This window comes from Maniola jurtina, chromosome 15 (genome assembly GCF_905333055.1).
Source record: "Maniola jurtina chromosome 15, ilManJurt1.1, whole genome shotgun sequence".
NCBI lineage: Eukaryota > Metazoa > Arthropoda > Insecta > Lepidoptera > Nymphalidae > Maniola > Maniola jurtina.
Window position 1 is genome coordinate 6951188 of NC_060043.1, and position 12231 is coordinate 6963418.

Here is a 12231-nt window from a genome sequence, read left to right on the forward strand (position 1 = left end):
AGAAGTACCTAATTACCTAATTAGTATATGGCGTACCTAATAATGAAGATGTATTTTAGTACTGCAGTAGACTGGAATAGACTGTAGATGATGAAATCTAGTATCATGAGATAAAACAATGACTTTTCTGTATTGTTGCAGGTTTTTAAAATCGCAAAAAAATCGCTCCAGCTTCCGTTAGATAGACTTTACCTACACTGTTTGTTGTCAACTTTCCCCAAACTAAACAAACCAAAACAGTTCGATTCCTCATTCAAAGACGCACCCAGCCGCTCCCCGTTTCCGGTGAATAGGGTAGGGAGGTAACATTATAAAAAAACAGAAACAGATGTCTTATCTGATCAACACAAGGTAAGTTATTTATTAGGATGCAGGTGCTGTGCGAATAAGCTGGCAATTATGCTATAAACAATTTAAATCGGCGGTAGTTATAAAGTTCGCGGAATCCTTCCCGGTTCGTGGACCTGGTAGCGATATGCTATGATCATGTTGTCGTATTAACACTTCACTTTCCCTGCAACCCAGAATTTCAAGCATTTACTCATCTGCCGGCAAAGTGCGCGTAATTACAGGGGTTGTCCGAGCTCCCTCGCCAATGAATGACGGAGAAAACTCTGAGACCGTGCTGAGACCCCTTGATAGATCGTCATTGATGGATCACTTTCTCGAAAATTGAACGAAAGTGTGTCGTGTGAAAAGGCCATTTTTATCATGGAATGTGCTGGAATGTGCGGATAATTTTCAGTCGTTACCTCGACTGCATGACGTACAGTACCTGACAGCAAAATTTTCCAACTTCAAATAAACCTAATTAGTTAGGTAGGTATTCGAAATGCATAGGATAATTATAGTAGGTATGACTTCTTGTTTACTTTTTCAAAGATTTTAAAGTCTTCAGAAGCTGGGACAACTACTAAGCCCTTAAAAGAATTTAAACATTGACAGAGATGGGATTCTGTAAACAGACCTTTATTGAAATTAAATTTTAGATCTTTTCTTCTATGTAGATTTCATGATCCGGCTCGAAGGACCAAAGTAATTATCATAATTACAAACCTGTAGGGTAATGAAATTCTAAAAAAACATAATTTTATTCGGTGAAATAAAATAAAGTACTTACCGTTTTTTTATTTACATATTTTGGATTAACTACATGAGTAATATAGATAAAACTAATTTAAAAATATATCGGATAATGAACGCAAGTTCAAAATAAAATGAAATGAACGCGTATTATAACGAAAATGAGTTGCGAGACGAGGCAGGAAGACTGGGGGGCGACGGGAGCTCGCCCCTCTCCCCGCGCTCGCGCCGCACCCCCGCACCACACCCGCGACCGCGAGCGGCGACGGCTAGCCAGCTGCGCGTTTGTCTTGCTTGCTTGTGTTTTTCGGTTAACGTAGTGAGATTGACGCTTCATTCTTATTTTCTTTCGTTCAACAAGCAACAGAAACAAGTTTCTGTGCATGCGCGTGTGAAAAAATACGTTCGCAGATGCGATTGTGTAATGATAATGAACTGACTGAAAACATAACGAATCGGACGTTGAAAACCTGTGTCACTGTTCGGTGTTGTTGCTTGGATTCCAGTGCCTTTTGTCTGTAGTGAATAAAACAAGAGTGGTGCTATTTCGGTACCTACGTTCCTGTCAGGTTACACGCCTGTGAACCCAGCAGTGTGATCAGTGATTGTTGTCGTGGCCGGTTTCCGTGGAGGAAACTTTCCAAACGTGCATCAAACAGTGGGTTATGCTTTCCTACCGAATGCGGGCTCGGCCTGCATGCATTCCATAGGGAAGCAAGTGCCGGCAATAAGCATTTTACGGTGAGTACCAACGTTCAAGTTCATCGTACTTTGACCTAAAAGAACCGACATAGACCGCAGTCCAAGCTTTATCGGTGTCAAATGTCAACTCATTCAATAATTAGGTACTTACTTACTATAGTAAATACAGCCCATTGAATTTAAGGAAATCAAATAGTAACATGCCCCTTCTAAGTTCCTTATTTAGTAAATAAGGAACTGAATTTACTTACTTAGTAATAATAACAGACTCATAAAGCAATTAAAGGAAAATGTGGGCTTCTTGTTTTGTTAAAGTCCAACGTTTAAGTACTATTCATATTAGGGAGACTGGAGAGTCTACTGTTTATTTTTTTTAAAAAGATTCTTACTAATTGAGAACCTCCTCCTTTTTTGAAGTCGGTTAAAAATATAACTGAGTGCGAGTTCAAGTAAAATTCAAGAGATCAAAATTCAGGTTCTGTACCATCTAAAACCATACCATACAAAAAGTAACACTATTTTTTTTTGTGATTTAACCACCAATTCAAGGTTTTAACATTGCAACCTGCCAAATTTCATGATACTACTACCCCTAATTCTAGGTCAAGGGTAAGTACCCTAAAGGCTTTGATTCCCTACTCTTGGCAGCCAGTCAGACAACCAAATGATCCCATAAAAACCCATAATAATAACCCAATAATCCCATACAGGAACAAGAATAATAACTCAAAATTTAAAACCCCCGACACAAAAACCTCTATAAAAAAACTAGAAAAGAGCTGATAACTTTCAAACGGCTGAACCGATTTTCTTCGATTATAGCTAGGAACACTCGATCAAGCCACCTTTCAAACTAAAAAAAAACTAAATTTAAATCGGTTCATTCGTTTAGGAGCTATGATGCCACACACAGATACACACGTCAAAATAATTAAGTATTTTTCATGGATTTATAATCCATGAATCCTCCATTGCAGCATTGCACAGCATAATGGATTAAAAAATTAGATCAAGGACATTTTTTTGAAGTAAGTAATACCCAAAATATCATTCAGGCTAACTATCAATACTTTAACAATTTCAACCATCAAAAGGAGTACAATTGTACCTACTTTGAATAAATGATTTTGACTTTGACTTTGACTTTATCAGTTCATACAGTTTTAGTAAGGGTGTACCCCAGCAGTGTCAGCCATGAAGAAAAGTTTGAAAAATCTATTGCAAGATTTGAAATAAATGTGAAAGTGAAGCTAAATAAAAGTTTATTAAATCTGCTATAGATACTTTCTTTTGAATGATAAATGTTAATCTTTCCAAGAAAATTCTAGATGTTTAATATTCTATTTGTAAACCATTACAATCTTTACGCTTCACTGGAGTGATGAATTCAAACACTTGAAAGTGCTAGAAAAACAACATGGATCTGTCTTAAAGTGAAAAAAACTATTTTGGTATTCATCTGTTCACAATTCAAGTGGTAGGTAGGTAAGTAGTTATCTGTTAGTTTTAGGGTTCCATATTTCAAATCGATAAAAGAAACCCTTATAGAATTGCTTCTTTGTCTGTCTGTCAAAAATCGAAACTAATGGGGTACCTCGGTTGACCTAGAATCATGAAATTTGGCTTATAGCACAAGAAAACTTTCAATTTGCGGTTATATTTAAAAAAATATGTTCACAAAAAAATTAATTTACTAAACCATAGGTTTTCTTGCCAGACAGGACAACCTGACAGACAAACCGACAGATAGACAAACAACAAGTAATCCTATAAGGGTTCCTTTTTTCCTTTTGAGGTACGGAACTCTACAGATTAATAAAACAAGTGTAAATTAAAAATTTATAACACCCCCAACAAGTGAAGGTTACAGTTACTAGGAAAGAGCTGATAACTTTCAAAAGGCTGAACCGATTTTCTTGGATTATAGCTAAGAACACACTCGATCAAGCCACCTTTCAAACAAAAAAACTAAATTAAAATTGGTTCATTAGTTTAGGAGCTACGATGCCACAGACAGATATACAGATACACACATAAAACTTATAACACCCCTCTTTTTGGGTTGGGGGTTAAGTGGTGTCCACAACCAAATAATTAATTAGTTAACTAAATCATATCAAGATGGTACCTACTGTCCATCATTAACTTGCAGATACATTTTTATTATACTGATTTGAGATTTATTGTACTATGGCACAGAACCCTTTGTGTGCAAATCCAACTCCCACTTGACCTGTTTTTTTAGATATCTAGCCAGTTAATTGCAAAGTTTGTTAAGAGTTTCAAAGATAAAGAGAATAAGGTTATTTAGGTTCTCAAATTAGGTAGGTACATATTTTGTGCTATCTAGTTGACAAGTTAGGTGATGTAGTACTCCAAACACTCCAAATAGGAAAGCAGGACAAAGTCTTTAACCACTGGGCTTTCATTGCATGTTTCCATCAATAACTTCCTCTACACTGGAAAATTATTTTGATAATCTAATCTGGCATTCATACAAATGACACCTGACCAAACAATGTGTATGGTATAAAGTTACTGCAGGGAATTAATAACAGACTTAAACTAAAATGATTTAGTACAATTTATTTTATTGACATACTAAGTAGGTACTTATTTTTTTCAGTAGATTACACTTTTATTGTGTGTGTAAGAAGTAACTAGATGGGTCTATTAATTAATGTGGTAAAACTTTGCTGCAATAACTAGTCTATTTTAAAGGTTAGAAAATGGTTTTTTGCATGACATACCTACTTAACCACATGCTAGAAGACTGTGAGTAACATAACATAGTCCTTATTCTATCTAAGACATAACAATAACATGTTGCTAAATCCTTCCCCAAGGGTTAACTGCAAAAAGTTAATGAGTTATCACCAACACAACAGGATGGCAGGAACATATTATGTTGATTATATGATGTTTGTACATAAACTCAAACACTGTTTTATCAATTTATCAACAGGACTCACAGTACATAGGGCCTTATCACTATGACAGTGTCTATATGTCCCTTCTGGAAAATTTTTAGGTAATTTCAAGCTATTTAACACGGGTAGTTATTTCTTTGGTTAATAAAAACAGTTACATATCTTGCAAATAAGATAACCATGATCTACTTTTTTAATTTATTTTAAGTACTAAACTCCATTAATTAAAGTCAGTTACTAAGTACTTACCTATAGTTCATTCAAGGCGTTATGAATTATAAACTTTTTATAATACTTAAGTAACAAAATAAGTACTTAATTAAAGCATATTTAAGCATTAAGTAAAAGTTAGTAGGTTCCCAGGTAACAAGTATGCAAGAGGACTATCAAGGTTTAATGAATTGATTAATTTAATATCACCTCCTTTTACTTAAATTCTAGATGAAAATGTTACATACTTACCTATTTGTGAATAAATTAACTTAAATGACTGAATAGTTAGTACTTCTTCTTGTTGGTTTGGTGGCTATGCAGGGCACTTCAGTCCCTGTATCACTTTGACCTTTGCCAATCTATTGTGATCGTCACCATTTTACAGTTCTCGTCCAATACTAATTCTCGCCAGGAACAGCAGCAGTTTCTTGGCCAAGATGTTTTTCGCCTCCTCCGGGTGCAGTATATGTTTCCCTAGGTGAAGACTATGTTAATGCCTAACATTGACAGATAAGTTTTAAGGCCGTTTCACCATCCTCTTTACAGAGCCTACACATATCCATGTCTTGAAGCTTGAGGTTGAACATATATCTGTTCAGTGCACAATACCCAGAATAGGTTAGTTACAAATGACGCAAAACATTGTGTACCTAACTTAGTCCAATCTGAGGCTAAAACATAGCAGTTTGTGGTGTTATCCCTACAAGAGACCCTATGTCCAGCTTCGGACATCTGAGGGTTGATAATGAGGACCTATGTATAAGCAAGTAGTTAATCCACTTTCCAAACATTTTCCATTGTGGGAATTTCCCATTTTGTTGTTTGCATTCCAATTTGTTTGCTATCCCTATCCTAAATCTAATGTTATGACTAACTCTCGTCAGTTTATACCGAGTTATGAGTCACTTCCAGACTCCCAGATGGTGTTATTTAGGTAGAAGCATCAGTAAATATGTATATGTAAAACTAGATAATACCTATGACTTCATCTATGTGAATTTAAGTTTTTAAAATTCCATAGGAACTCAGGGATTGTCCAGATTAAAAAGTTGTCCATATCTGCCTCATGGATGCTACCTCTGTCAAAGTCTGTATATGGATAGGAAGTGAAAAGGTAACTGACAGACAAAAGACAGACACTTTCACGTATTTATAATATTAAGTAAAAGAATGGGTTTGTAAGCAACTAAATATTTGAATTATTAAAGTATCTTTTGTTAGTTCAATATTAATTTTATTAACTGTCAAGTATGTATGTACTAACATCTATAATTCTATAGGAAGATTATAAAGAGGTAATGTTTGTATGTTTATGTATGTGTGAAGGGGTGGTAGGGGGTAATCTCTGGAACCAGTTTTGGAAATTATTTCACCAGTAGAAAGCTACATTACTCCTGAGCGACAAAGGCTGTATTTTATTTTCAAAAACATTAGAGATTCCTTCTAAAAATACGAAAAAAAATCCACTCCAGGTTATTAGTAACAAAAGTTTTGACCGAAAAACGAATTTTGTGGCCCATCCCAGAATCATCTACAGCTGAAGACTAACGCGGCAGTCAAGTCAAGTAGGCAGTGTTAAAAACAGGAATGTGTTTACAGGGAGGCGAGCGGAGCGGGTGGCGGGGCCGGCAGCGGCGGGCTGCTGGCCATGAACGCCACCCAGGTGCAGTGCGAGCCCCACGACTCGGTCGTTCTCATTAAATGTAAGTTACTTCTCTACATATTATTGGCGTCACTCAGAAAAGCAGGTATTATTTAAATATTTTTATCGAATTATTGGAATGTCCTCTCAAACCAACACAAAAAACATCAGGTTCAATGTGTAGAGGTTATCCGAGAGTTTTAATCTAAACAAACTAATGCCAAAATAAATAATTTAATTAGATCGTGATTGCTATCACAACATCTAATTATTCAGTTCACAATCCAAATACCGAAAATATGCGATATCGCTCCGAATCTCGGAAGGAGACTGAACTAAAACCTTCAAAACACCCGTATTTATGCAAGTTCAATCTTGTTGACCTCCTAGTAACAGATTGTATGACATCGAATGAGCGAAATATCGATTTTATCAAACTACCTGCATTAGATAAATTAATAATTTTATATTATTTTTGACAACTCAAATCAATTTTTAAAAATAACCTTACAGTTCGGCCGTCCTGAATTTAACACGTCCTCGTGTTTCTAATTAATCATGTCATGTCAGTCGCGGGCTTCCTTGCCCTAAGTCAAATCCAAATCATGGGCTATCCTGCCCTCCGTCAAATCATTAAAACCTACCCTTGAACTGCCGAACTCTCAGTTTTAATATCAAGTCAACAATAAATCCAAACGACTAACTTCTCATTCGATGTATACAAAATCTGAACCACTCATTGCAAATTACTTTCCAATTCACAAAAGACTAAATTCTTAAAAAAAAACTAAAAATTTTAATCACCAAATCAAACTCAATAAAAATTTTAATCAAATGTGGGTTGTTTACAAAAAGATACCAAAGCGAAATTAAGACAACGTGAGACACGTCCCGCTTCTGAATTATTGGCGTCACTCAGAAAAGCAGGTATTATTTAAATATTTTTATCGAATTATTGGAATGTCCTCTCAAACCAACACAAAAAACATCAGGTTCAATGTGTAGAGGTTATCCGAGAGTTTTAATCTAAACAAACTAATGCCAAAATAAATAATTTAATTAGATCGTGATTGCTATCACAACATCTAATTATTCAGTTCACAATCCAAATACCGAAAATATGCGATATTGCTCCGAATCTCGGAAGGAGACTGAACTAAAACCTTCAAAACACCCGTATTTATGCAAGTTCAATCTTGTTGACCTCCTAGTAACAGATTGTATGACATCGAATGAGCGAAATATCGATTTTATCAAACTACCTGCATTAGATAAATTAATAATTTTATATTATTTTTGACAACTCAAATCAATTTTTAAAAATAACCTTACAATACTATACTATGACCCACAGAGTTCGGTATAGAAAGGATAAAGTATGATTGTGTTCGCCACGAAGATGTGTAGTGAAGTGTTGGTTATTGTAGAAACAGACTTATTTGCATCATCGTCACACGCCATCTAAGCTCTTGCGTCCAGCGATTCTGCTGACATATTATGCATCCGATCTAAGTGATAGCATATGGAATCGAGACATAATAAGAAAGCTCAGAGTCACTCAGTGAGCGATAGAGTCAAATCTCAGCTAGGAGTTTCTATACGCGATCAAATCAGAAATGAAGAGATCCGCAGGAGAACCAGAGTAACCAATATAGCTCAACCGGTTGCAAAGCTAAAGTGGCAATGGCAGTGGCAAGGCACATAGTTCGAAAAAGTGATGGACGTTGGACCAAGCTGATAAGAGTGGTGATCTTTATGATATTATATTTGGTGATAAGCGTTGCGTTGGTAGAGCTCTCACTACGTGGACTTACAACATCAAACGAATCGCAGGGTACTTAGCAAACTACGCAGCTGAAACTTCATTCCTTAGCTATCAGATTAATTTTGGTTTTCTCAAGCTAATTATATATTCATGGAACCAATTAAATTACTTTACTATCGCAATACTTACGTCAAAGCTAGATTAGTGAGACAAATCCTACGCACTACCCACGACACTCCAATTTTAAGCTTTAATCGCTGATAGGGCTTTAGAAATTTAGGTCGTACGCAAGGTTAACCTGTTAGCAGTTTAGAGACTATTATCTAATTTAACGAAATGAATTGCATTATAAGGTGCCGTATAAACTTGCTTAGAGAATTTAATCCCTGGTGGCCTAGTGCTTAAGAAGTAGAAATCCAACGTCCTGCGGCGTGATGTATTAACTAACATCCTGTTCAAACCGTCAAATGGTATTTACTCAAAAGTGGGTTTTGCAAAAGGGCTAAAAATAGAATCCCATAAACGTGTAAATTAGTTTAAAGCTAAAAACCTGATTATTACTAAACTAAGTTTCTCCATTTATACCTATGGTGTTTACAGTAAAGCTGATTGATGTAAAGACTAAAGTAAGATCTAAATGTAGAAGGTATTAAATACTTAAAAAAATTTGCATGGAAAAATGGCAAAAATACAAAAATACGTCAAAAACTTGAACTTTTTTTTAAGATACGGTTTTAGTCCTATTCGGAGGCAACACTTTGAACTTTATTTAATTTTGATGGTATCAGAAGTAAGACACAGTTGAAAAAGGTTAAACTTTTACGTAGTCATTAAAATAACATCTGAGACCAAATGTTTTACACATAAAATCACCCCTCCAAATAACAATCTTAGCGGACGAAGCTTACACCAGACTTACGAGTATGTTTAAATGTGTTTCTCTTGATATTATTTTTAGAATTAACTCCATTACTTGTCGCCGAACATTTGCTGGCAAGATCATTTCAAATAGTTACTTATGTAGTTGTACATTTATGTATTTACTGCATTATCTCATGTTTTTATGATCCAATATTTTTTGTGCTTGTAAGCAATTTTTAAGTATTTCTACACGTAGCAAATGTGGGTCACTTACATGCGTCAAGTGATTGTTTAAACTAATCGATAATATCGCTGATGATGAAAAGATGGCACTATCTCATTAGCTTTTGTAGTTTGTGGCCTGTTATTAGTATATAGATTACACCAACACCAACGATGAGCTATTAAGAATTCAGTAAGAAATTAAAGCCGTGAGTTATTACAATTTTATTTGTCCCTCGAGTGGTATTCCATACTTAAGATGCCGTTTTGATTTTAGTACATTGCAATTCACAGAATTAGCTACTATTGTGTTTATATTTGTCCTCGAAAGTTCCCCCGTTGCGCCGGCGCAGCTTGCTCTCAATTGATGCGGGAGGCGCACATTCACAATTAACTTCGTGAACTTAATAATTGTACGGACGAGCGTTGCTGTTTGATATTTTTTCCTCAGTTAGTTGGTAGGCTTACCAATTGTCATAGTTAACAACAATTATTATGCAAATCCGGCTTAGTTCTAAACGGTCTGTGCAGTGCATTGCACGTTGCGAACGATGCATTGCCCAATAAGTTACAGTAATGTGAGAGGACCGAATTGTCGTTGTGAATGTGCCAGTGTTCAGTTTCGCGATGCAGTTTACGTTGGTCATTGTTGTAAACAAAGTTAGGTTATGTCCTGTTACAGAGGAACCCCTCAAACAAATAGGTACGTTCCTTTATTTTTATTTTGATAAACGAATTTAACATAATATTATTCTTTTTTACCCGGCTACGGCAAAGCCAAAAGAAAGTGTTATGGTTTTAGCAGTCTATGTATGTAGTATTTACGTATGTTCCACCGTAGTGCCTAAACTACTGAGCCGATTTTGATGAATGAGGTTTCAATCGATTCGTTAACTTATTATGGCCCGGGTGACATAAACTATATTTTATGCGAAAAAATCGACCTGACGGTTGTTACATCCAAAAAAGTGGGGGTCTCTAAAAACTTTTTTTGCTATTGTATCGAGTGGGATATCAAATGAAAATTCAAAAAAAATCTAAATTCAAAATATTTTTATACAATTAGACTTTTACAAGTTCTTTCACAATGAAAGAGGAAAAATTCTGAGTTCATAAACATATTACAATGTTAAAATACACCGAGTGACAGAAAAACAATTTCAGTAGATAGGTATATTGATAGGTAACATATACAATCCACTTTGGATGACCGTTTTATGTCTACATTCCAGGTCTCAGTCTGATATGAAAGTGAATGCCTTTGCTCTGTAGTATAAATATTAATAGAATGTTCTTTATGATCGATTACACATTGTGTTTAAATAAGAGTAAGTAATCAAGCGCAAACTGATAAAAAACTGGAAGTTATTTTAGAGAGAGAGCCAGCGTGTGCCAGAACGTCGTTATTTTATAAAACTGAAAGTTTTTCTGCGTACCTATTGTGCGCAGTGATCGATCAGCGACTATGAAGTAACTTTAAGGGCAAGGCATGATGTGATTTCTAATACTATTCCGAAGAAAACATAAAAAAATTGGACTTTATACTTTGACGTAAGATTTTTTATACCTTTATTACCTGTTATATCCTAAGCCACCATGATCCAAACTTCATAGTTGCTGATCGTTCCTTCCTGTGATGGGGACAATACGAAGAGAAACTTTCAGCTTTTATAAAATAATGAAGGCCTGGCACGCGTTGGCTCTTAGTCCATTTGATCTAGTGCGATAAAACTCGTTATCAACCGCCAATTTACGACAGAGACGGTTAATACGAATCTTCGATTCACTACTTATGCATGACGAATAAAACCATTTAATTAATTTAACCGGTTAATGAATTAATGAGGAAAAGGTAAACTATGAGTCAACTGATTAATTCATTCATAGATTTCCTACTAGAGTCGGTATAATAAAACGATAACATTTAAACGGACCATGACATTTGGTATAGCCATTATAATAAAACTGTAACGGCAAAAGAGATTAGGCATTCGATTGCAATTAAGTAATTTATTATTATTTAAATATAAGTAATATGATTCTGGTTTTTTGACATAACATTTTATAGTTTTAGTAACATAATGAATGATATAACACTAACATTTATTAATGAACTAAAGTATTAGGTATTAATGAAACAGGAAATCCTTTAATTTAATAAGTAGATAATATTGTTAGTTAAATCAATAAAATATCTAATCTAATAGGTCAAGAGCATAGACAAGTCATGTAAATAGACAACAGTTAGACAGGTTATAGCTGTTAACCTTTAAGTATAAATCTACCCACTAGTGTAATATTATAATATTATGTATTAGAAGTTAGAAATTGAAATAACATATCTTAATTGTCTACTAACACATCTATAATAATTGCGCGCTCTAAAATGTAATTTTGAACTCTGTAACATAGCCTGTAAGTTTCATATAAGTGGAAATTCCTTTATGGAACTAATAAAAGTCTTAAACCAGACCAGAACCTTTAAATGACAGCTAATGAAATAGTCAGATATAGGGCGCAATCTAGACTTCTTGAGATAACAAGCCTAGATACATGTATGCGAAGCCTGGGATCTAGTTTGACATTTTTTTTAGTAAATTTTACATCTGTTAAAATTATCTAAGAAGTCCCAAGTCCCTTTAGGCATTTAACTATCTCATTGCATAACAAATTGATAAACAAAGAGACCTATTTTTAACCCCCGACCCAAAAAGACGGGTGTTATAAGTTTGACGTGTGTATCTGTGTGTCTGTGTATCTGTGTATCTGTGTATCTGTCTGTGGCATCGTAGCGCCTAAACGAATGAACCGAT

The 12231-nt window shown here is 35.0% G+C and overlaps 1 protein-coding gene across 2 annotated transcripts in view; it reads left to right on the forward strand.

Annotated features, from left to right (window-relative positions):
• The first annotated feature begins 1339 nt into the window (after positions 1–1339).
• LOC123872306 (rho guanine nucleotide exchange factor 10) overlaps positions 1340–12231 on the forward strand; it is a 62618-nt gene continuing 51726 nt past the window's right edge. The window contains exons 1-2 of one of the 2 annotated variants that reach the window (XM_045916511.1): positions 1340–1824; positions 6528–6631. In XM_045916511.1, the coding sequence (XP_045772467.1) occupies positions 1781–1824; positions 6528–6631 (148 nt within the window). In that variant the 5' untranslated portion in view covers positions 1340–1780. Of the gene's footprint in view, positions 1825–6527; positions 6632–9932; positions 10122–12231 lie in introns of those variants that run through there. The other variant, XM_045916512.1, reaches the window with a different exon arrangement.